Source organism: Xiphophorus hellerii, chromosome 15, assembly GCF_003331165.1.
Source record: "Xiphophorus hellerii strain 12219 chromosome 15, Xiphophorus_hellerii-4.1, whole genome shotgun sequence".
Lineage (NCBI taxonomy): Eukaryota > Metazoa > Chordata > Actinopteri > Cyprinodontiformes > Poeciliidae > Xiphophorus > Xiphophorus hellerii.
In genome coordinates, this window is record NC_045686.1 from 1,948,984 (window position 1) to 1,975,747 (window position 26,764).

Sequence of the window (26,764 nt, forward strand, 5' to 3'; positions counted from 1 at the left end):
CACTTCCGGATTTCTTCACCTACGGTAGCTGGAAAGGACCACTCCGCTCCGCTAGTGTGTTGCGCGTTGTGTGTTATCACGTGTGTTATTATTCATAAATCAAGTTAGCCACACATTTTGTGTTGTTTTCTTTTAACTTTCTTGAGTTCACCATCTGAAAATGAGTTCAGAGTTAGATGAGGACCGTTTGTTTCTGGAGCAGGTTCTGGATTCACTTTATGAGTTTGGTAAGCTTTATAAGCTAATGCTAGCTCTGTTAGCTGACTTAAGCTCTCCTGTTTTATATGACACAACAGTAACGGAAAGATCAGGAATCTTTCGTTTTTATCTCATTTTGTATTTTAACTTGATCAAATGTCAAACTAGCTGAAACCGACTGATGAAGTAATAACTTAATAATAATTTAATTTGTAAAGCGCTTTCATTCAAAGGGATGAACAGACAAAATTAAACATTGCAGATTAAAAACAATAAAACACAAGGAAGGCAATAAAACCAGTACAGAGTGATCAAGTGGGTCTTTAATTTACCTTTCAGATCATTCACATAAGTATTTTTTTTATTATTCACCTTCATTAAAAACTTATTGTTTTATTTACCAAAAAAGTTAAATTTAATGAGGGATAAGAGTTACAAAGAACAGTACATACATACACATTCAATTTACAAATATATCCAGTTATTAAAGTACAAACCTCTTGTTAGTATTCAACGTTTGTAATACTATAAACAGTGAAAACTACGCAATTTAAAAAAAAAGAAACTTAAACATTAATTGTAGACATTCATAAAGTCTTCCACCGCTTATTGTTGAGGGTCTTGTTTCCTGTTTTAGATTGTTTATGTCTGTTAGTTATTTCTCGTGTGGAAATGTTTTATTTTGTTTGTTTTGCTTCTTTTAATGTCACGTGAGTTGCATAATGAGGCTTTTTTGACAAAGGATGAAATTTCATGTTTACACCTTCATGGATTGTGCTAATGTTGATGAATGTCCTAATAAAATAAATTAAATTAAATTACTTTTTCAATAAATGAAGAAATATTGCGTTAATATGTTCTGGGGCTTTAGTTAGATCTGTTTCATGTTCATTGTTTTGATTTTTGTTTCAGGATCAGAAACAAAAAAGAAGCTCAAAACCCAAAAGAAGAAAAAACGAAAACAATGTGAAGAAGAAGAAGAAGAAAAACTTCATGCAGTGAAGAAAACCTGCAGCGACGATGAAGGCAGCAGAAATGCTGAGATTCAGCAACCAAACATCGAACTGAAAGGTTAAAATTCATCATTTATTACTAAAAAGGGCTTAAATTTGTTTATCTTAAATTATGTCCTGAATGTATGGCGCTAAATTAGAGCCATAAATTGTTCAAAAGAAAAAAAAATGTAACTGAAAAATTATTTTGAAACTGAAAAAAATGTTTTGAAACTGAAAAAAAAAATTCTAAACCACTTTTCAGATTCAAGGTATTTTTTTTTTGTTTCAAAATAAATTTTCAGTTAATTTTTTTTTATTTTTTACTTTTGAATAAACTTTATGGCCCCAATTTATCTCCAAATAAATGAGCTACAGTTTGGTGTTAAATTTACACCATAGCTGACTTCAAAGGGCTAAACTGAAATCTTTAATTGATCAGAAACCCTGTAGTTATCTTCACATTCCTTATTAGTGTCTGTAGGTTATTTTTCTGATTATTTTTTTATTTTAATTCATCAGATTCAAATGTCCAGCTGCAGAACAAAGTGGAGGTTGTCACATTTCAGGATCCCAGGAAGAAAATCAAAACCAAACCGTCTCCCGTCTCAACCAGGATCCCAGTTAAATCACCACAGGTTGGTCTAAATAAAATGTTTATCTTGTTTTGATTAAGTGATGTGGTTTAACTAAAACAATATTTTTTTAATGCTACAAACTTCTGACTAGGTGTGTTTCTTACAATGAAAACTTTACTTTGTTACTGAATGAACTCCATACAACCTCCAATTTTCCCTGTTTCTCTGGTCATCTCTTATTTCCATCACTTTTCTTCTTCTCTTGTCTTCATCGCCTTCGGGCGCCGCGCTCGTCACGCCCAGGACTCTCGGCAAGCAGAGCAGGAACAAATCAACCAGGAAGAACAGCTCAGTTTGGAAAAGGTGACGTTATTTAATTAGATTTTACCAGGATCTCCACTGCGTTTATTTTCGGCTGTGTGTTGGGACCATTGTAGATAGAAAAAAAAGAAGAGGGGCTGAATTTCTACCAAAAAACCAAGAAATTTTGATATTGATCTCCAGCATTTTCTAAAAAAAAAAAGAACTTGGACATTTCTGAGTTTGTCAAAAATTAGCAAGAAAACTCAAATTTCTAGAAAAAAAAAACATTTCTGAGCAAAAAATAAATAAATACATAAAAAACTAGACATTTCTGACTTTGAAAAATTGAAAGTTTGCTAGAACAAACCTCAGAAATTGGAAGATAATCTCAGAATCTTCCTAGAAAAGCCAAGGAAATTTCTCAGCTCCTGAAGTCGATAATTTGCCCCAAAAAACCCAGAAAATTTATAGAAAAAAAATTGGAAATTTCTAACTTCAAAAGTTTTCTAGAAAGAAACTTGTACAAGGCTTTCTAAGGCCATTGTAGATAGAAAAAGGAGTACATTTACACCAAAAAACTCAGAAATTTTAAGATTAATCTCTAAAATTTTCTAACAAAAAAGAAAATTTCTGAGCTCCAAAAGTAAAAAGAAATTGCAAGAAAAAAAATCGGAAAATTTGAGATTAATCTAAGAAATTTCCTAGAAAAACTTGGAACATTTGATTTTTGAAACTCAGAAAATTTCCAAAAGTTGAAAGTTTTTTACTTTTGAAATTCTGATATTTTCAAGTTTTTTTCTTGCAAATGTCAGAGATTCATCTAAAACGTTCAGAGTTTTTTTTTTTATAGTAACTTTTCAAGCTAAAAAATGTCCTTGTTTTTCTAGAAAATTTCTGAGATTAAAATTTTCTGAGTCTTTCTAGGAAATTTACTCCTCATTTTTCTTTTGTGTAAAATGGCCGTAACACAATATCATATTTTTGTCATGTGCGGATTGCTGCATTTCATATTTATCATTTTAAACTCTGGGACGTCTTCCTGGTCGGTCTCAGGCTCGGCTGGAGGTCCATCGGTTTGGAATAACGGGCTACAGGAAGGAGCAGCAGCGCGTTTTTGAGCAGGACAGAGCCATAATGCTGGGAGCCAGGGTAAGACGTTTATGGCCATTTACAGATTTATTGTTTCCTATTTTTTGTCAGATAATCCAAAAAACTTGTTACACAAACATGACATAAGACAATGCAATAAAAGCAATTAAAGATTATTTATTTTACTATGAGGGAAAAACTATTCAAACCAATCTGACCCTATGTGAAAAGCTACATCATTACCTAACAGCTAAGTTTAACTTCATTCACTGTATCCATGGGACATTTAAACGGAGCCTGTCTGTCAGCAGGAAGTAGGCAAAACAAACACACTTTCCACACACAGAGAAAACATGGAACAACGGTCATCTCAGAAATGTCAAGTCTTTTCTAGAAAATTTGTGAAATTAATCTCAACATTTCTGAGGTTGAAAAGTTATAAATCTGCTTGGGCAAAAATCTAATTGTGAAATAATCACTGAAATTTTCTGGAAAAAACTGGAAAGTTCAGAGTTTCAAAAGACGAAAATCTTTTACTTTTGAAACTCAGAAATTTAAACGTTTTTTCCAAATAATCAGAAATTTCAGTTTTATTTAGGTTATTTCTGAGATTAATCTAAAACATTTTTTGGCAAAATTTTATTCCTCTTTTTTTAATCTACAATGGCCTTAATGTGCATAATATCTGAAACATTCTGAGACAAAAAATCTGTAACGAGGCAAATACCCTTTCACAATATTGCATATTACCAGCCAACATCTTGATTCACAGCTTTAATTCCTTTCTAATTTTGTGAATGAAGCCTCCAAAGAAGGAGTACGTGAACTACAAGGTGCTGCAGGAACAAATCAAAGACAAGAAGCAGAAACAAAGCGAGGTGCTTCAGCCGGTAAGGCCTGCTAGAGTAATAATATTTCATAACAATCAAATTCTGCATATTGTAACATATCTACTTTGTAGGACAAGAAGAAAAAGAAGAAGAGTAATCAAAGGTGAGTGAGACCATTTGGTCACAGCTGGTTGATGCAGATGGAGGTAAAAATATTACAAACAAATTAAAATGTTATAATGGAAAACATCTGATGCAATAGAAAGTATTGATCTTTTTATAACCACACTTTTTTACATTCTCTTTGGTTTTGTAGTAAATACAAAAACATCTATTGAGTGACTTTAACTCAAAAGTACCAAAATCTGCTTTTAATGAATATATTAAACATGGTTAAATGCACAAAAATGGGACCCAAATCCTGTTTTTATATCTGACTTCCCCACAAAAAATGTGCAAAATGAATGTCTTTCTTTTAATAAGTCAAATGTACAAGATCCTATTTTATTATTATATAAAATATAATAATTCAAACAAGCATTATAACAAAATGTCTGACTACTTTATTTATTGTAATTATTGTATAATTAGTTTATTGCTGAACAGGTAAAATTTGATTTTAAATTGTTTTAGAAATTTTTTTTTTTGGCCCGCAAGTGATTGACTTTAAAATTTTGGCCAATGTGACAAGAACGTTGGACACCGCTGCTTTAAATCCTTTTCACAGCAGTTTCAAATGTTTTCATTGGACTGATGCAGACTATTCAGTAGACGTTCAGTTGTCTTCTTGTGTATTTTCCCTCAGAGACAAAAAGAAACAACCAGCCTCTGGTTCTGGTTCTGGTCAGGTGGGTCAGTTCAAGAACGGCATGCTGATCCTCAGTTCGAAGGAGATCCAGAAAATCAAAGGCAAAAGATGAAGGGAAAAGGTAAGAAGATTGTTTCAGGGTGTTTTTGCATCTCGGTCATCCAGAACATGACAATCTTAAAGGGGGCATATTATGTAGAATTAACATTTTTGCATGTTTTTGTTCTTCCATTTGGGTCTCAACTGTTTCTACAAACAACCCAAGTGCTTAAAAAAAACAATCTATCTGGTTTTTGGCAATAAGTTCATGTTTTTAGGTGTCTGGAGAAGCAGCCGTTTCAAAAACCTCTCCAATGTAGCGTCACAAATCAGCAGGCAATGACCCTTCACCTAGTAACCCCAGCAGAACTCAGCCCGTAACCTAGCAACCCCAGTAAAGTTCCGCCTGTAACCTAGTAACCCAAGGCGGTCAGCTCAAAATACACAGAACTGATCAGACTAAAATCTAATTTTTTTAAGAATGATTTTGTGCAAAAAATGTATTGAACATGTTTTTGCCCACATACCCATTCTAATCTGTTTTAGGACGTATAATAAGTCACCTTCAGGTGAATAAGTAGAAGCTTACCGGACGTCTTTGATGCTAGGAACTTCCCTTTTTAGTGTAACCCACAGATCTTGAACTTTCAAGTCCTCTTAGAAACAAAATAAGTTGAAAGTAATTTTTTTATGTTTAAAATTTCTGCTTTCAGGTGGGATTAATCCAATGGAGCAGGACGGAAATGGCAGCAGACTGGAGGAGGGAGTTAGTCAGTGAAACAATCCAGACTTCCTGATAAGACACTGACCTGTAGCAGTAGCTGGAATGATTCAAGAGTCAGACATCTTGAGCAGGGAATCGTGGCCAGACCTAAACATGCCAACACAAAGAGACTGGGGCATATTAATTTCAGACCCCACTTTATTTATTTCCCTTCTTATAAAGTACCCAAAAAGGAGACAAAGCTGTTTCTTTTATTTTTCATGTTTAGGTTTTAAAAATTATGGAGTTGACTCTGTGTTTTCATCATTTACAAACAATGTAGTCGTACAAAACATTTACATTGGCAGCAGGGGACAACTAGAGGACAAAATTGAGGTAATAAAAAAGAAAAAGTTACGCATTTTCTTTGATGAATAAATATATATACACAACAAGAGACAGCAGAAGCAAAAGCAGTTTTTCTAACACTCAAGCCTGAATTTACAAAGCTCATCTCCAGCCTCACCAGGCTTCAGAAGTAAAGACTTGATGTTGAAGGGACGATGTGAAAGTTAATGAAAAAACACAGTTGGTCGGGTTGTTTGAGGTCACAGTTACTTTTCTCACAGCTGCTTCTTGGTTTCATTTTTGAATTACAAAATGAGGAGCATGAGAGACGAAGATTCAAGCTAAAACCTGGATGGATTAATATTAATGTTAATTACCATCAGTAATTAACAAATCTATGTTATCAGCAGCAATATGACACGTTTGGTCAGTGATCAAATTTAAACATAAGTGTGACGGCATATTAGGGCCATTGTACATTGAAAAAAAGTACATTTCCAACAACAACAAAAAAAATCTAAATTTTGATATGAGTCTTTTCTAGAAAGAAAATTCTGTGAATTGAAAAGTCTAAACTTTTCAGAAAAACTCAGAAAGTATTGAGGAAAAAAACTTGAAATATTTGCTAGAAAAACCCCCCTCAAATTTTGAGATTGATCTCAGAAACTTTCAAGAAGAAACGGTCATTTCTGAGTTTCAACGGTCAAAACTTGGCTAGAATTTTTTTTTAATTTTTGAGAAAAATCATTAAAATTTCTGAGCTTAAATTAACAAATTTGCAAGAAAAAAAATCTGAAATTTTGAGATTAATCTCAAACATTTTCTAGAAAGAATGTTTTCAACAACAGAACCTCTTTAAAATTTGAAAATTTTCTCAAACAATTCTGATATTTTTAGATTAATCAGAAAATTTCTAGAAAAAACTTAAGTTCTTAGTTTGAAGAGTTTAAAAATTGCTATAAAAACTCAGAAATTTTGAGATTAATCTCAAAGTTTCCAGAACAAAATGGAAATATACGTATTTTTGGTAGCAAATTTTGACTTTTCAAACTTACAAAATTTCTACGTTTTTTCTTGTAAATTTTCAACTCAGAAATTTCCTTGTTTTTTTTTCTAGAAAATTTCAGATATTCTAGCAGAAATTTACTCCCTGTTTTCTATCTACAGTGGCCCTATGCCGTGATCCATAACTAATTTGATATCTGCACGTTTTAAATTTAGAAAGATACTTTCCTATTTTCCCAGCAATGTAAGTTAAATCTAAGAAAGAAGTGACATTCATAGGTGGGTATCAGGTAAAGGGACATGCTAAACAAGCACAAATACAAAACAACACTTAAACAGGAGTGTCTGCATGAATCAAATCAATCACTTGTTGTTTTTGTCACATTTTTAGATGAAGAAAATATGTAGCTAAAGTATCATCTGAAATCACTGAAACGTAAGGAGTTAGAGCACCATAAACAAAACCTGGCGCTCAGAAAGAAAGGGTTTTTTTTTTTTTTTTATGCAATGGATGTAATGTTCCAGCTTAACTACTGGGCTGAAATCTATTTCTGGTTACAGTAAATTCAGCCACCAGGAAGGTTTTTGATCTGGAGTGGGAGGTGAAAGGAGGGCCAGAGCTGTGCAACCAAGCTGATCAAAATAAAGCCCTGAGTTGGAAACTGGTTTTAGCAAATCAGGACACAAGTCGCCTTCGGCTGATGCTCACATATTTGACACTTGTCAAAAGTCTCTTACATCCTGACCACTTTGCCATGCTAAAAATGCTCAATTATAAAGTTAAATACATACGTTTTAATGTCAATTCAAATGTAAAAGAAAAAAAACACCAATTACTTTTTATGTTGCAAAAGTACTCCTTTTGTTTGTTGCCAATAGCAACCAAATAACACAACGTTACAGCTAGATTTTTTCCCCCTGTCATACCAGCTACAAACAATAAAATAAAACATAGTGGAGTTATGTTGATGTATTGTTCAACAATTAAAAATGTTGAACGTTTTTGTCAATATGTAACTAATGCCAAATAACTAATTGCCTACATTAGCTGCTCGGTGCTAACGACCTAGCGGCTATTGTTGCCAAACCCTGCTGCCTACGGTGATATTATGGGCTAAAAACTAGACTTAAGAGGAACAGAGTGAGATAAATGTGAAATATTTAAGGAGAAATTTTGCTTTAGAAATATATAATATCGGTTTTGGACATTTTTCTGCTAGTAATGTTGGCAGGCTAATGCTAGCAACCGCTGTCTTTATATTTTAATGGCAGCTATCATTCATCGATGTTGGACCACTGCCAATGCTAGCAACCTGCCTACCGACAAATGTACTGTGCATAAGAGAAAAAAATCTGAAGATTTTATATTTATTTTAGTTTAAAAATATATTTCACTGTGTTATGTAGTAGTTTCTAAGAATTTTTAAGCTAGTTGATCATATTAGTGTTGTATTGACTGCTAAACACTATAGCCTAGCTGCTAATGCAAATAACTACAGTTAATGTATTAGTCGGACCCTTGGTAGATTTAGACTTAAAATTATTTTATTTCAAGTATTTTTCTGATAGAAAATGAAACAAAATGACAAATTGTGATAGGACTAGTTGTGGCTGCTTTGAGATGAAAGCACTAAAAGTCTAAACAATGGGGCGTGTTTCAGAAATAATTTGTAATTACCCCATGTAAATATTGAAAAGGGATTTTAGACAACACCTTTAACAAAAGAAAATAAATATATCATCATATGTTTAATAAATTAGAAGTTTTAGATATCATTCTTCCACTGGCTTCTTCCATTTAAAAGATAAATATGTTTATAAAATACAAAACATACTACATGATTTTTAATAAAAACATTACCTGATCGAATGCCGTTAAAATACCAGGTTTTTCCACCTTTGTGCATTTGAGTTTGTTCACGCTGTTTGTGTAAAATAAACGGGCATTTATGATATGAGCAGTGTACTAGTTCATCATTAAATAACCATAAACCTCAGAGCATAATCTACATATCCCTGATTAAATGCTCAAATATTTTAAATTATGGAAGGAATTTTAACATATTTTTACAATACAAAGTGTTTCAGCTGGACGTCTGAAGAGCATCCAGAGCTGCAGTTCCCAATATTGGCCAGCAGGGGGCGACCTGTTGCAGCTCATAACAACATCACTCATTGCAGAGACAATAAAACATTATTTACAGAATAATTTCAGACAGTTTGCAAACTTGCTTGTCAATCCATGCTAAATAGCACAAGTCACATATTAATATCTACAGTTTGTCAATTTTCATCCACACATTAGTCCAGTTTTATATGGCAGGTCAGGTTATTCTCACTCCACACACGTTCTTAGGGAAAAGAGCAAAAGATGAAGTAGATGTAGTAAAACTCAATATTAAACATCTTCAGCTTTTAATAACATACCTTTTCATTGAGGTGTTTTGTTCTTAGACGTTGGGAATTTCACGTATCCTACAACCATCAGGTTACAGTGGTCTGGTTTAAGCTACTGTCCTCTCCAGGTAGCCGTATTTGGTCCCTAATGAAAAATGCAGCAGCAGACATGGTTTAACCTGACGGGACCGATACAGAGCAGGATTAGGGCCACTGAAATAAAAATAAATATTTCAGAGGGGAAAAATCTGAATTTTAAGAAAAAAAGTCACAATTCTGAGACCAAAGTCTGAATTGTGAAAAAAAAGTCAAAATTTCAGTTTCCTTAATCGTCTTCTGTTGGATTTCACTGTGACACGTTAGAGATGCTTCAGAGTTTCTGAGTTTCTTCAGAGACGAAGAGATGAAATTATTTTGAGACATTTCTACCGATCTCATTTGGCTTTTATAAAATGTACATATTTATAACAGAGTATTAGGCCCACGCCATGCTAAGAAAATAAAAATTAATAAAATCATTAAATTATAAATTATTTTTGACCATTTTTGTACCACTTATTTAAGGTTTTTGATCAACCTTGACTAGCTTTCAACTTCCAGCTAAGAAAATCAGATATAATCATTCACACAGGGCTGTTGAGGCTGGAGGTGTGGGAAAGGTTTGAAGTTAAAGTTGAGCGGTTTCCATTTTATGATTACTGATGTAAACTTTGATACTATCTCCAAGATATTTTCTGCACAGTGAGAATGTCTTCTAGCTGTTTGGCTTTACTATTCAAGGCTAGATCCTCATGTTATAAAAATTGGTGCCTGATGGAACAAAAATGAAAACATGAATTCTGTACAATAACTCCAATTATCTGTGTAAGAATGTCCATAATAATCTACAACCAATCAGATTTGTTCCTTTGGTGTGACATGATGTGTAGTGTCTGAGACAAAACAGCACCTCGAGGAGGATGGGAAGAACCCAACCTGGTGTTTCAGGAAAACATAGAGGTGAGTCTGCATTTGACATCAGAGGGCTGTATCCAGGAGGAATGAGCTCCTACTGTTTGATATTCTTTGGCACCTCCAGGCCGGTCAGTAAGGTCACCTGAAGGGAAGAAAACAAATAAAAACACTCAGCACGCGGACGGCTACACGTACATCTCTCAGGTTTCACTGGAAGCGTTTCGCTGGATTCACATTTTGCACGTTTTTCTTCTTCCGTTTTGGTTTCAACTGCTTCTAAAAACGGTTAAAGCGCTTAGAAAAACCACACGTTTTTAGGCAATAAGTTGACGTTCTTTTTGGTGTCTGGAAAACTAGCCATTTCACAAATCAGCAGGCTCTGCCTGTTACCTAGCAACCACCGTGGAATTCCGCCTGTCACCTAGCAACCAAAGCTGCCCTCTAGAGCAATTTGTCAGCTTTGCTTTTGTAAATCTGGGAAATGAGTCAAAATTCTGGCTACTTTAATGTGAATAAACTTAATTTTATTTGGATGTCATTGTCTTTCTTTAGTACAAGTCAGTGGTATACAATTAGCATATGAAAGGAAAAATCAAATAATCCTTTACCTGCTTCTGCAGCTTACAATGTTAAAATGATGCTTAAACTACTGCATATCCATCTTTTAATTAAAATGACAGTAAACAAACTCTTTGTTATATTTTGTAAACATTTATTTTTATCTACCAGAATAGGAATCAGTGTCTTTTTCAACCCAAGGAGTCATTTTCTCATGTTTCCACGTAATAAAACTTCTCTAAAAATTGACTAGACCCTTCAAAAAAAAGTTTTATTTAGTATATTTTGTTTTATAAATATGTATTAGTTCGGTTTTGTATTTTTTATACTTCCACAATCTTATTCAGTTTCAGATTTTAGAGTTTAAAACCTTCAGAAGAATGAAAACATTTACTTGAATAAAATGTTTCATCATATGAAAAATTAAGAAAGCAATAAAGTCCAACTGAACAAAATTTTTTTTTATTCCTCGTACATTTAGCTTCATTCTGTTGTCTAAATTTATTTTTATATTACATAAAAACACACAGAGATTGAAAAACCATTCCTTTTCATTACCCCGTGGTCGAGACACATCTGTTAACTCGCATTAGCTGAGCTAAGTTTTCATTTAGCGCATTTTGCTGACTTTGAAAACGTCTAGCGTACTTACCTCTCCCAAAATGAACTTTTCTTGATAAATTCTAAAACGCTGGAAGTAAAAGCTCTAATTTACTAGGCTGTTTTGTAACTTTAAGGTTAGTTTTTTAGGTCAGTTTTTTATTTGTAACTGAATAAAGGTCAACATTTGTGTTGAAGTTTTGGTTATTGACATAAAAATATTCAAGTAGTTAGACGTTTATATTCATTCTGTTTTTTGAATTGGATACTGGCTGTTTACTCAGTAGTTTTGGCTCTTAACTCAAGTTCTAGTTGTTCCCAGAGTCTGAAGACAGTTTCAGAACCTGGTCTCATTGCAAATGAGCATCAGTCTTTTTAAAGAGTACTGATCCAGACGATGTTAGTAACTCCTCAGAAAATGTTCCAGGCACCAAAGACAAAAACACACACCGACCTGAACGTTTCTGTTAAGGCTGACAGCAGGAACAAAAACGCCGTCCAGGTTCTCAAAGGCTGTTGGTCCATGCTGCTCCTTATTTATGAAGAAGGTCAGGGTGCGTTTGGTCAGGTCCAGCAGGATGCCCACCGTGGAGCCCTTTGTGATGCCCCCCTCCGCTCTGCCAGCACAAACACAGAGAAGATAGCAGGTCACTTTGAAACGAGGTGGAACAGTGAAGAAGAAGTGAGCATTTGTAGTTCTTCAACTGCGCTATTCCGCTCAAATCTTGCTGCTTCACAGCACAGTGTGAGCTTTCTCCCATTGACTTGGATTCCTCCAGTAGAATTTCAACTGGGCCAATCAGAGAACAGAAGGAGAAGCTGTGAACAGTGACGTTGATTTTCTTCTTAGTTTCAGAGTTGTAGTCTGCCTGTAGTTTTAACAGTGGCAGGGAAGGAAGTGAACAAATCAACATTAACAACCATCTTCTTTGGATGATTGTTTAAAGCACAGGTAAGCTTCATAGCATTATGGCGCATTATGTAGGTCGTGGCCAAATGTTAGAAATTGGGTAAGATTGAAAGGGACGGTATTTTGTAAAATCAACTTGTTTGAGTTTTACATCATGTTATAAAGTTATTTCCTCATAAAAACACACCTGGAGAGTTGCTTTGATTCTTTTGCGCACGTTTGAGAAATCCTTTAATCTCCATGGCAACCATTCAGCAGTGTAAAATGCCTGGGTGGACCTAGCCCCGCCTTCGAGGACTAAGGGCCTCCTTGGTTCTGCAGCTGCGAAGCTGCCAAGCCTCCGCTTCACAAAGATGTTTTTTGGTAATAAGTAAAAATTTTTTGGAGTCTGGAAAACGAGCCATTTCAAAATCCTCCTATTGTTGAGTCAGTAGTGAGCATGTCTTGTGTAACCCATAATACTAGCCTAACTGGTTTAAGGAAGGTCAATAGGTCAGCATAACCAAATGGCCCAACCTTCATAAAAACAATGCTACCGTGGTAACGATGAACTCCTACCTGTTGGTGTGGGAGTTGTTATGCATGAACCAGGACCGGTTGTTGTCCACATACATGGCCCAGGCCTTGTCGTCCTTCCCCAGCATAATTTCTTTCATGGTATTGATCCTCGCCACGCCAAACGCAGGGTCCGGGTGGTTGTCATAGCGATCAATGGTGACTTCCCAATAGTGAGTTCCCTGAAATGTGTGGAAGAATCGTGGAAACTTTAATTTGTTTCCACTACGGATGTGAGCAAAACTTTGTCAATATTATGCTAATGTCAAAACTGTGGTGTTTCCATTAGACAAGAAACACAAATAAAAAAAAGTTTGTTCACTTGGTGTTTTTAAATAACATTTTACTCCAATTACTTCCTGTCGTCGTCTTCTTTGCCATTTCTGTCAGTAGTAACATCTGGTTGTTGATCACATGACTTGTGTGATGTGAAAACAAAGTGTTTTTATTGTGGTTTTGCGAAATTAACCAATTTCATACAGGTAAAAACAAAACCACCTCATCCTAGCGCCAAAACTTTTAATAAAAAAACAAGAGACTTTTTGAATTTTCATGTTTTTATTAAGCAAATTTATTTTAAAAATGCCAAATTTCACAATTATATGGTCAATGGAAACACAGCTACTGTAATATAATCATCTGGACAGAGAAAATATTGAATTTATAACTACCCTTACCTTTGAGAACGCAGCCGTCCCCAGAACCACGCGGTCGTCGTAGCTGCTACACGTAGCCGTCTGGTTCTCATTAGACAGAACGATGTCACGATGAGCCGAGGTGGGGTCAAAGGTGAACCAAGCCACTGTAAAGACAACAATAAACTTACCCAGGTTAAATATGTGTGTAAATAAAAATAAATATGTAACTAATTAGGATTTGATGTAGTGCTTTACACATTTCTTGGCAAATTACATCAAATGAATCCAGCTGACCCATCGCTAAGCTGGAGACATTTGATAAGTTCAGTTAAATCTTTAATACAATCATAAATTTAGTGCAACAAATACATCATGTAAAGCAGGGATGTCAAAGTCATTTTCATTTTCACCAAATCAATATCATGAATATTCTTTAAGGATCAGTTGTACCAGAATGTTTTGATAAAACCCATTAATAAACTGTTAAAATATTAATTAATAGCTGCCTCTGCATTTGATAAGTTACTCTTAAAATTAAATTATACTAAACATCTTTTCACACTTACCAGTCGCGCCAGGATTTTGGGATTTTAAACCCAATGTTTTTGACCATTTTTGCAGAAAATTTGCGGTAAACTCACAATTACCCATTAAGTGTGAAAAAATGCAAAGATTTGTTGATTTTGAGAGAATTTTCATGAAGAACTGATTGATGTAATTTGGCAATATTCAGTTAAAAACTGCATTGATTTGACTGATATAAAAATACTTAAGCACACAACTTCCACTGGAGTCTAAAGGGCCACATTAAAGCCTATGATGGGCCAGATGTGGCCCCCGGGGCTCGAGTTTGACACATAATATAAAGGATCTGATGAATTATTATCATTGATGATGACATTAAATTGACCATAGAAAAGCGTATAAAGTAAAAGAGGGTTGTTTTAACAAAAACAAGATCCAATATTTGTTGTTAAATTGTTGTATAAAGAAAAAAAAACTAAACTGGAGAAATAATTTGTTGGACTTTCGACAAAGGAAACCATAGAATCATGATTGTTGAACTGTGAAAAAATAAGATGTACTGTGTATAAATGTAGTACAACTGTGCATCTGTTTGCAGCAATCTGTTGTGATAATCTTGGATCACAATATCATCTGCATAGAGTATAATCTGAGTTCTACTCTACTGCTGCCTCAACCTTACCTGATGTCAGTTATAGTTTGTGAAATCACATTTACTGTCATACAAAAGAGCAAATATTGCAAAACTCCTTGCAAATATTTCTAAATTATCTTCATAAAACCTATCGAAAAAGAAATAACACAAGTGTGAGTGTAAATGTTGAGTTGGGAGGCCAGCAGAAACTTGTTAGAATTTAAAGTGATAGATGCTTTATACTAGCTCATTCTGAAAAAAGCTCAAAATTGAAAGATCCTATTATCTAAGAATGATTTTGTGTAAAAAATGTAAGGAGCATGTTTTGTATAGGCCACAAATCAATCCTAACCAGTTCAAGGAACCATACTAGGTCACAATAATGAAAATAAAAAGTCTGTTCACATTTAAGACATGAATTATCTTTTTATGCTGGATATAATTTTTTTATTATTATTATTTTCTTAGAAACAAATTAATCATCTTTCTCATTTTTTACTTTCATTTCACGTCTCCTTCATTATTCTTTTTCTATGTCATGTTTATATAAACAGAAAATTCACACAAACAAAAGCCAAACTGTATGTGCAGAAGTGAGTTATTTACCGTCAGAAGTCTTGAGCACCACCGTCTGGCTGTACGGTCCGACTCCAACGGCGTTGTAGGCTTTCACCCTGGCGTTGTAGGCGCTGTTGAAGTGCAGGCCATCCACCGTGCAGACCGTCTCCTTCCCCACATACACCTCCTGAGGTCCAACATGTCTTAGCATCATTACTAATGATGTTTACATGGAGGCAAACACAGCTTATGCTCTGTGCATAATACATGAGCAAAGGATGAGCAAAGAGGTTGAGAAATGGTTGTTTACCCATGACGTAATTAATCACTTTTCTTATTCTAGAGCAGAGCAGCTTTTTCATTATTAATAACAAGAGCTACAACAGAAAATTTGACACTCATTGCTGTATTTCTGTTAGATTTATTGCTCTTTATCAATAATCTTGACAAAATGATCAGCTATCAGAAATTTTCTGCATGTTTGGAGAAGTACTTTAAGTTGTCACTTCTAATTTTATTTCTAATTACCAGGATGCTGGAGAAAACACAACTACTCCACTGTTTTTATTTACTAATAATCAACATTTCAACTCTGCATACCTTTCTCACCTTCCATGTTACACTCGTTATGCTTCACTACAGGCTATCATCCGCCTGCTTCCTATTCATATAAATCACAATATCATCTGCATAGAGTATAATTCAAATTCTGTTTAAACTTTTTGTTTTTCATTTTGTTGTGTCTTTTCTCAAATAGTTTTATAAAAAAGTGAAATATGAGTCTGTCGTTTTCGATTATGGAGGAGAATTAGGGCCACTGCAGAAAAAACAACAACAAAATAAATCATGGAATTCGAACTTTAATCTCCAAATTCTGACTTTGGTCTCAGATTTCTGACTTTAATCTGAGAATAAGGTAAGAATACTAACCTTAATTTTTAGATTAAATTCTGACTTAATAGAATAAAATGAATCTGATCCCAAAATTCTGACTTTAAAGTCAGAAATCAGAGAATAATCTGAAAAGAAAGTCAGAATTCTGACAATGTGCTCAAAATTCTTAGATTAAATTCACAATTCCAAATTTATTCTAAGAATTTTGAGATTAAATTCAGAATTCTGACTTAATCTCAGAACAGTGACCTTGATCTCAAAATTCTGACAGATTGTTTTATTTTTATCTGAAAATAAAGGCATAATTCCGACCCTAATTCTGAAATTAAATTCAGAATTCTGATTACTAGAACGGCTGAAGGTAGTCCACGTAGACAACACTCCTATTCAGTCTAGAGTTGTCCAAATGGCCTAAGTACCCTTAAGTACCCTTAAGTACCCTTAAGTACCCTGGTAATGGCCTCAACGCATCTCACAGTTGCACAATTGTTCCTTAGACTTCGACTTCGACTTAGACTGACTTTGTTGTCATTTTCAATGCACAGGGTGTATACAGAACGAAATTTCATTGCATACGGCTCAGGACAATGTTTGAGGTTCCAATGTTGTGAGTAAAATAAAATACAGTATAAAATATGAATATAAATCTAAATATAAAATATAAAGTGCAGGACTGACAGTAAAATAGAAGTCCACCCGTCTCTCCTGCACCCCAATGCATGCCTGATAAAGCGCATGTGCATTCAGTGCTGCCATGTCAATCATGTTTGCCAGGTTTGCTGACCAGCTGTCACATAGTGATGGAACCTTGGTCACCCCCCGCAAGATTATGACTGAAATAAATGCCATTAGTTCTTGTGAACTAAATAGGTGAAGCAGTCACCTATTTATCCTCCACAGCACAAAAGGCTGCATGCAAATTTGCATGTGCAAAGTCTCCCAGATTCTTTTGCTTACACTTTTTGCATGATTTTTTTGAGGTGGATCAACACAATTAATTTGGTTAGTTTATTTCTAAACTGTCATTTTAAACCCTCTTAGCTTTATTTCAAAGAGAAACATTACTCATTTCTTTTAGAAAAACCTTTGCATACTTTTTGAAACAGATTGTATGTTTTGCAAACTCTATGTACATTTGGCAAAATGACCTGGATAATGCAGCACAACATCATGGATCAGCTGCAAAAAGTCACATCTCTCCAAAAACACTTCATGTATGCTTCAAAACTAAACTGAGTTGTAGGTATCATAGATACCCACCCTCAACATGGACTATTCACATCCCTACCTTCTGGCCTGACGGTCAACGACCAGATGTACAATAGAACAATAGAAGAATAGAAGAATGGATGAATGGAGGCTAATTTGAGCCATCAGAGTCGTCAGGTTTTCAAGACCGGGTCTTAAAAACCTGGCAGGTCTTGAAAACCTAGCACTCCTGGTGTTAATCTCGGAATACTGACTTTGATCTCAAAATTATGACTTTATTCTCATAATTTTGAGATTAAATTCAGAATTGTTGTTTGAAACTCATAATACTGATTTTAACATCAGAAATGTCAGTATGCTGACTAAAACCTTGAAATTCTGACTTTTTCCTCAGAATTCTGACTTTAATCGGCTATAAAATAAAAATAAATCCAACATGTTCCTCCAGAAAGTTATTTCTCCTCCTGCATAATTCACATCTCTGCCATTGAAGCTTGTTGTTCCCCAGATGCTCGTCTGCATTAATTAATTTATTTTTTATGCAGTGGCCTTTATTTTCCTCCATGCTGCTTTGCACCAGGAATGTGTAATAACTAACCCTGTATTGCCCTCCATTCCCATCGTCCAGCTCCAGGATGTAGCCCTCAATGGGGCAACTAGCATGCGCAGTTACCCTCCAGGCCAGGGTGGCGCTGTTGTTCCTGGTGCAGCATTTTTCCAGCTGTAGTAGAGGCGCCGCTGGCACCGCAGGTCCTAAATCCACTGGAGAACGAGATACGTGGATGCAATATTAATCGAGACATAAAGCGATAGTGATGCAGAAAGCAAGGAACAAGGAAAGGGGGGATGGGCGGTCCGAGGATAACAGCTGGATGAGGAAAAACGGAGGACGCTGGTGGTGTTGTTTTAACAAGCTGAGGGAAGAAAACAGGAGCTTTAAAGAGAACCAAGTGGGAGGATTCAGAGGGGCAAACAAATCCAGGTTCATTTTGAGGACAACAGCTGGAAATCACTGGAGACTTTAACTAGGACATTTAACACTCTGAAGGGAAGCGGTGCAAGTGGTGAACGGGTTAGACTGATACAAGCTCTGACGTTTGACTTCAGGGCCACAAATCACTAGATCCAGGTGGTAAATCTGCATGAAATTAAGATTATATTGGCTGAATTTATATTTTACAACGCAGGATTATGGCAATCATAGATAGAAAAATAAAGTCAGTTGTTTTAAGATTAATCCTAAACAAGAAAACTTCTGAGCTTGAAAAGTTTAAAATTTGCCAGAAAAACTCAGAAATTTTTAGATTAATCTCAGAAACTTTCTAGAAAAAAAAATATCTGAGTTTGAAAAGTAAAACCATTTGGCAGAAAAAAAATCTAAATATTTCAAATTAATCTGAGAAATTCTCTGCAAAAACTAACAAGGAAATATCTCAGTTTGAAATGTCCAAAATTATTTGGAAACTTTTATTAGTCTCAGAAATTTTTAACATTCAAAATTCAAAAATTGGAAATTTTCAACTTCCTTGTTTTTTTCTGGAAATTTTCTGAATTTATTGGCAAAAATGTACTCCTTTTTAGTTTTCTATCTTCAACGTCCCTATTATTCCGTCATACTTTCTGGCATTTGGATACGTTCAGAAAAGCAGGACTAAATTATATTTTGTCAGAAGTATATCAGTCTAACCGCGGTGCTGTGAGAAAACTGGTGCTGAACAGGAAAAAAGAAAACAAAATGCAGATTTGAGTCATAAAACTGGGATATTTATCTAGAAACAGTTGTGAAGACACAAGGGAAAGGCAGCAGTCATGACAGCACGGGAATCAAGAGAGGATTTTAATTCAGAATAATCATATTTTATGTTCTCCTTCCATTCACTCTGTTCTTTCCTGCAAGCTCAATATTTATTTTATAAAAGACTCCACCTGAGCTTCAGTCTGGATTTCAGCATCATGGCTGAATAATAGGTCTTATATAACCCTGAATATGTGTGACTAAATATAAACCAGTGACTGTTTAAAACAAAGAAGTTGATCTTTTTACTATTAAATCTATTATTAAAGAGCCAAAACAGTAAAAAGATTTACAATTCTCTAAATGTGAAGGCCAAAACAACCCGACCTAAAAACAAGCAAATAAGGTAGCCAGATCATTTTTTATTTCTATTAATATTGTACATTTTTAGAAATGGATATTTATTGTAAATCGAAAACTTGAAAGAGATTTTAACAACTGTTCATTATGGCCATAGAAGATAGAAGAGAAGAAAAAAAAGGTACATTTCCACCAAAAAATTTTAATTTGTAATTACTGTAAGAAATTTTCTAGAAAGAAATTTAGAAATTTTTGAGTTTTAAAAGCCAAAAAAGTTCAAACTTAAAATTGTTCTGTTTTTTAAAACTGAGTTATTTCCAACAAGCTTTTTGCCAAAAATTAAAAATTAATAATTTTATTTCATATATTTATATTGATACTTTTCATTATTACTTATTTATTTTATTATTAATGGAGCCTTGAAATGAAATTTTGCTCAAAATGTAAATTTTAAATGTACAATTGAATAACAATAAAGTCTGTGCATGTCTACTCATTTTTTGGGAGGACTGGGGGTCACTTTCTTTCAAAACGATTCCTATATTTAGCCAGGTTTAAGAAATTAAAAGCTGATTTCAGTAAAAGTCTCTGGATAAAGATGGTTTTATCTTTTGTTAAATAAAGGTATAAAAAGGTGAATACTTTGTAAGAAACTTATGTTGGTTGTTATGTTTAGAAATTAAAATTTTCCATCTGCTTTTATGGGACAAATTTGTAGCTTTTTTGCCACAAGTGGCCAAATTTGGAAACCCTTGTTTTAGGCAAAAATATATAAAAACTCTTGATATAAATTGATGTCTTATTGCTGTAAAGCTTTAATATCATGCAATAAATTTAGCACAATTCTGCAGAGGTGATATAAAAACATTAACCATGCTGGACAAAAAGGAGAAGTGAGTCTCCAGCTGACATGACGGTGCAGAGGAATGAGGCAGGAATGACAAAATACATTAAAAATGGAAACAAAGGTTCACTGAGAGGGTTTTTTTTGTTTTTCTGAAATACCTCCGGGGCTCTCTGCCTCCATCTCAGCCTCACCACTGTCTGCTGCTGCCTGCATTAGTTTCAAAAGCGGTTTCTCCTGCACATCTGGAAAGAGGACGTTGGTTTGGGGAGTTTCACACAACAGGAGAGCAAAGAGTGAAACCAGAGGAGAAGTTCAACATGAGTTCAATAAGCGACGGAGCCGAGGCTGCGGGAAGATTATAATAATTAAAAAATGGTTTATAAATGTTTTTATTTTGAATTTATCATGGAGTTTTAGGGTCATACTGAGAATAAATAAAAAATAAAATTAGGAGAATAAAGTCATAAGAGAAAAAAGTTCAAATAAAATTAGGAGAATAAAGTTACTGAGAGGGTAAAACTTCAACTGAAGTTCTTGTAATGCTTTGACAGGAATAAAGTCAAAGCATTACAAAACAAACAAACACAAGTTTAAAGTCAAAATATTATGAGAATAAAGTCAAAATATTATGAGAATAAAGTCAAAATATTATGAAAATAAAGTCAAAATATTATGAGAATAAAGTCAAAATATGAGAATAAAGTCAAAATATTATGAAAATAAAGTCAAAATATTATGAGAATAAAGTCCAAATATTATGAAAATAAAGTCAAAATATTATGAAAATAAAGTCAAAATAATATGAAAATAAAGTCAAAATAATATGAAAATAAAGTCAAAATATTATGAGAATAAAGTCAAAATATTATGAAAATAAAGTCAAAATATTATGAAAATAAAGTCAAAATAATATGAAAATAAAGTCAAAATAATATGAAAATAAAGTCAAAATATTATGAAAATAAAGTCGTAGTATTACGAGAATACGTTTCAAAAGTCAAACATGTTGGATTTTTCAAACTCAGAAATTTTCACATTTGTTTTAAAATATTTCTTAGATTAATCTCAAAAGTTCTGATAGTTTTTGCCAGAAATTTACTCCTTTTTTACGACTGCCCAAACACACCATCACATCTAACTAATGAATGGAGATTATTTAGTAAAAAGTGGATTCTGTTGTTACAGGTCAGACATAGTAAAACATCATGAAAGTTTAATTTTAATATCACTTTTTTTTATTCTCGTAAGGTCAATTTTTAAAAATAATGTTGACATTTCAAAAGTGCGCTCTTCACTTTAGAGTTTTTCTTCATGCTTCAGCAAAGTAAAAACCAGAAAAATCAGCATAATTTTCCCACATCAAACATTTAATCAGTTTCATGATAATCGCAGAGAAAGACTCCCACACGCTGTCGTTGCTTTGAATGTCAAAGACTGAAACGCCAAATAAAATCTGATCGGCCATCTTTTAACTCTGCAGCTTTGTTCTAGATGATCAGTGAGATGTGAATGTGGGGGAATGAGGCGACGAGTTTCGTGTCACCAGCCTGGAAGAACAAAGACGGCTTGATCAAAGCTGCAGCTCAGATTACACAAACGCTGCTAAAGTGCAGCTCCGCTTCAAGAACCTGCAGATTTATGAGTCTAATTATATTTTTATATGCATTTAAAGTAACGTAACAGTATTTGAATTAATGCAGGTCATTAAGTTTTTATTTTCTTCACCATTAAGTGCCTCATAACACAGAGAGCTAGACACTTTAACTCAACTTTAATAGTAAAAACAAACAAAACATAACTAATAGCACAGTGAAGCTGTGTAGAAAACAAAATATGAAAATAGATACAACTGAGTGAATCATTTGACGTTATTTCAGTTTCAACATTATTCAGTTTCAAAATATATGCTTTTTCAGGTTCAAAACTTTTTTTCACGTTCAAATCTTTGTTTTCAGGGTTTTTTTCAGCTTCAAAACTATTTTTCTGGTTTAAATCTCTTTTTTTCTTGTTTAACATTTCTTACCTGAAAATCTGTTTTTCAGTTTCAAAGCATTTTTCTTTTCATTTAAATGTTTTTATTTTGTTATTTGTTTTCCAATTTCAAAATAACTTTTCAGTTTCAAAGATTTTTTTCAGTGTCAATTTTTTTCAGTTTGAAAATTTCTCAGTTTCAGATCTTTTTTTTTTTTTCTTCTTCACATTTTCACATTTTTTTTAGTTTAATATTTTCCAGTTCAATCATTTCTTTTTTTCAGTTTCAAAATATTTTCTTCAGGTTCAAATTTTTATATTCGGCCGCAATAGTTTTTCTTTTTTCAGTTTAATTTTTTTTTTTTTCAATTTGTTTTTGACTTTCAAAAAAAAACTTTCAGTTTCAAATCCTTTTTATTTTATTTTACTTTTTTATTTTTTTTCTTCTTTTGATCAAACTTTTTGGCCCCACTGTAGCTCCATAGCAGAGTGTTTGCTGATCAGGTGTGCTCACCTTTGCCCTGGCAGAAGTCCAGCTGCAGGATGGTCTGCATCAGCGAGTCGGTGCTCAGGCTGAGGTCAAACTCGGGGCCAACCTTTGGCTCCAGGGCCCCTTTCACCCACTGGTCCTGGGACGACGTCACCCGCTTGATCAGGGCGTCCGAGATCTAAGCAACCAAATTAAAACGCAGACCGACGTTTGAAAAACAGACACTAAATAATTTGAAACAAACGCTCAGAAACTGGAGCAAAATGTTTGATCATTTATCGCTGCAGGAGATGAAACAGAAACGAATTCATCACATTAGAACGTGGATTTAAAACATTTACCCTTTAGCTTTTTTTTGTTTCGCTACATTTTCTGTGAGCTTGGTCCAAACTGCAGAGCGGTTTTATTCTTCACAGCGTGAATGAAGAGTTTAGACATCACTAATGATAACAAGAAGCTGATCAATATGTTATAAAATATTCAGGAGGATGGGGTGATTGTGTGGGCGTTTTCAAGTCATTCAAACTCAAAAGCAGATAATGTTTGGTATCCATTACATATTTAACTGGAGTAGATTTTAAATTAGACACAATTAAACACTAATTTGTGTAATTTGATTGTTTTATTTTGGGTACTTGTCCCTTTTATTCTGTTACAAAAAATAACAAACACTTAAGCTATTTGACTTACCTTACCTGTTGTGTGATATCGACATACATTAGTTATGATTGTAGTTAACTTTTTTAAGTTAATTTTTCTGTATTTAATTCTGTCAAACACCTTTAAAATGGTAAAATGTTTATTATGCATTTAAATAACATTTAGAGCAAATTTATAAAACAATAATGCAGCTATGTTAGACATCAGGAAAATACTGAAAATATCAAATATAACTAAGAAAATCATAGCCACATCCATCGGTACATCCAACCGTTTACCCATCCATCCATTCATCCATCCATCCATCTGTTTACCCATCCATCCATCCATCCATCCATCCCTCCCTCCATTCATCCATCCATCCATCCATCCCTCCATCCATCTGTTTACCCATCCATCCATCCATCCCTCCATCCATCCATCCATCCCTCCATCCATCCATCCATCCCTCCCTCCATCCATCCATCCATCCATCCATCCATCCCTCCCTACCTGCAGGAAGCCACTGGGGTCGTTCTCCTTCAGGACCTCCAGGCAGTACTCCATCATGCCGGTGGTCTGCCTCAGCTTCATGGTGCAGTGGGTGATCTGGTCTCGCACCACCTGGCGAACATCAAACTCATCAGGATTTGACTCTGTTTGCTTTAAAAAAGCAACTTTTATGTTGCCAGTCAACAGTTTCCACTTCAAGATGGAGGCGTGACCTATAGTGCAACGCTGGAGGTCAAATCTCCAGGGTAATTTTCCATCCTGGTAGGGAGAGAAATGCCTCTGTGTCTCAGGTGTTTGTGTTTTTAGAGGTCACTGGTTCTGTTTTGGCTTTTTCAAGTCAATTCTTCTGTTTTCAAATCACAAATTAGTTACGGCTGCATCTGCAGATAACTGCTAAGCTACAGCTGAGTGAACCTGTTCTCAGGCATCGTGTTGGTAAACAAAAGCCTGGGATGAAAAAAAGGAACCTGGCATGATGTGGATGTCATAGAGGAGATTAATCTGATTTTAATCACAGAATTATGATTCCCCCCCCCCCCCCCCCCCCCCCCCTCAAAATTCAAATATTAATCTTCTAAGAGTAATCTTCTCAAATTTTGTGAAAAAAAAAACTTGGAAAAAAGTGAAAGATTTCAGAAAAAAGTCAAAATTTTGAGATAAAAGTCAGTATTCTGAAAAAAATCTATATTTTGAGACAAAATATGAATTCTGAGAAAAAAAATAAATAAAAATTTGAGATTAAATTCAAATTCTGAGAAAAGTCAGGACATTTAGACTGAAGTACTAATTATGAGGAAAAAAAGTGAATTCTGGGGGTGGAAGAAAAAAAAATCTAAATTTTGAGATTAAATCCGAATTCCACAGAAAAAGTCAGAATTTTTACATTAAAGTACAAATACTGAGAAAAAAGTCTGAATTCTGAGAAAAAATACAAATTTTGAGATTAAACTCAGAATTCTTTGAAAAAAAAAGTCAGAATATTTAGTAAAAGTCAGAATTCATTTTTTTTAGTGGTCCTAATCAGCCAGTTAGAAGCAGGAGAGCAAAAGGAGCAAATCGACACCAGCAGGTCTTTAACTATCCCACCAAAACACAAAAATGTCTGACAGCAGAAAAAACCTGTAGAAGTCTCTGTGTGTCTTTCCTTATGCTGCGTTGCATCTGGGTTGAGTTGAAGATCAGACGGAAAACATCTTGTGACTCTCAGATAATGAAACCAGCGAGCGCCTGGACGAGTCTGAGCTAATTAGATGGAGTCTTTGTGATTAGTCGCCTCGTTTGTTTGAGGATTAACGATATCCAAGTTAATTATTCACCTGTCAACAACTGTCTGGGCTGAAATATGAAGAGCATGAAGAGTTACAATAAACACCTGATACTCTGAGCATTTGGCTTTTTACTTCTAGATTTTTTAAACTTGAATGGCTTCATATTTCTCTTGTTGTTTATGTTCTTTGGTCTTGCCATACTAATTCAGTTCTCTCTGTCCATTATTGTTACAAAGGTATTGCCATATTAATTTATTCATGTCTTTAGTTTTTTTCTTTGTGAACTTTTGAGTGAATTCTTTTTAGATTATTTCCACAGTTTTTTCAATAATTGCTAAAATCTCTTACAAGGAATTTAAAAATGATGTATTTTAATTTTTTTTTTTTTTTTTAACTGAGATTTATAAAAACCAGAGTCTGATTGTCTTTAATCATCCTCAAAATCACATTTAAGTAAAATTGTGAAGGATTACAACTCAAACTGAACAGTCTGTGGGAATATTAAGTTAAACTAATCAAAAGGCATTTTGAACCGTATTGTACGGCACTTTAAATGAAAGACCTTTCATTATTTCATTCACCATCTAGATAATTGCAACAATATCCTTCTGCTTCATCTCACCTGATTTTGATGAATGGGTCATTATGAGGTTCCTGCAGAATTAATTAAACTGACTGCATGAAGAGCGTCGGAGCAGCTAAAGGCACTGAGGCGGAAAAACTCTGCTCTAAATACAAAAGCAAACATTATTTTACAATTAAAAGTAGATGTAATCAATGTTTGTCAGATAACATTATGCATAATTTTATAGAAACTTTTCTAAACTTTTATAGTCTGGCTTTAAAAATCTGTGCTTTTTATTTGATTTGGCAGATTTTGCTAAAAGACTTATCTTCACAATCTGACATTTTAAATAACAAATGGACCTGAAATGTGAAGCATTTCACATAAATAAATGAGAAAACTGATGGAGATAATTACATGGAGGAACATAGAAATGGTGTTCTATGAAAGACAAAACAAAAATAAGCTGCTTTTATGAGATACACAAATCACAAAAAGAGTTTACAAAAACATGAAAACCTATGACAGGGCCTTGGGGCCAATTTAGACAAAAAAAAAAAAAAAGAGTACATTTTTGCAAAAGAAATCTCATAAATATTCCAGAAAAATAAAAAAATATTCAGAGCTAGAAAAGTTTAAAATTCGGTAAAAAAAAACCCAAACAAAACAGAACTGTGAAATTTCTCAGAAAAAAAAAAAAACACTTGGAAATTTCTCAGAAAAAAAAATGTAATTCAGTCAAAAATGTCAGAATTCTGAGAAAAACTGAATTCTACAAAAAACTAATCTCTGAAAAAAAAAATTATCCTGAGGAAAAAACATCTAAAATCTGGAAGAAAAAAATCTGAATTTTGAGAAAAATGTCAGAATTCTCAGGAAAACATCTGAACTCTAAATAAAAAACCTAAATTGTGGTAAAAAGAAAAACTGAATTCTCATTTTAAAGTCAGAATTTATTTGAAATTCCAAATTTGGAGAAAAAAAAGTTACTCATTTTCTAATGAAAAAGGAAACAGGTACGTAGTTGGTAAACATCTTCAAACATATTACT

The 26,764-nt window shown here is 34.0% G+C and overlaps 2 protein-coding genes across 3 annotated transcripts in view; one reads left to right on the forward strand and one right to left on the reverse strand.

Annotated features, from left to right (window-relative positions):
* Positions 1-39: 39 nt before the first annotated feature.
* On the forward strand, positions 40-8,848 carry fsaf1 (40S small subunit processome assembly factor 1). Its single transcript, XM_032586199.1, has 9 exons — positions 40-227; positions 1,111-1,269; positions 1,713-1,828; positions 2,072-2,131; positions 3,125-3,220; positions 3,964-4,050; positions 4,122-4,153; positions 4,796-4,919; positions 5,551-8,848. The coding sequence occupies exons 1-8, from the start codon at positions 161-163 to the stop codon at positions 4,908-4,910; spliced, it is 732 nt and encodes a 243-aa protein (XP_032442090.1). The 5' UTR covers positions 40-160; the 3' UTR covers positions 4,911-4,919; positions 5,551-8,848.
* A 1,426-nt stretch (positions 8,849-10,274) lies between these two features.
* Positions 10,275-26,764, reverse strand: part of trim67 (tripartite motif containing 67) — a 39,565-nt gene continuing 23,075 nt past the window's right edge. Inside the window, exons 4-12 of one of the 2 annotated variants that reach the window (XM_032586181.1) lie at positions 23,881-23,991; positions 22,753-22,906; positions 20,426-20,509; positions 17,924-18,087; positions 15,271-15,409; positions 13,545-13,669; positions 12,871-13,049; positions 11,857-12,019; positions 10,275-10,386 (exon numbers count right to left, since the gene is read on the reverse strand). In XM_032586181.1, coding sequence (XP_032442072.1) covers positions 10,339-10,386; positions 11,857-12,019; positions 12,871-13,049; positions 13,545-13,669; positions 15,271-15,409; positions 17,924-18,087; positions 20,426-20,509; positions 22,753-22,906; positions 23,881-23,991 — 1,167 coding nt within the window. In that variant the 3' untranslated portion in view covers positions 10,275-10,338. The remainder of the gene's footprint in view (positions 10,387-11,856; positions 12,020-12,870; positions 13,050-13,544; positions 13,670-15,270; positions 15,410-17,923; positions 18,088-20,425; positions 20,510-22,752; positions 22,907-23,880; positions 23,992-26,764) is intronic. The other variant, XM_032586182.1, reaches the window with a different exon arrangement.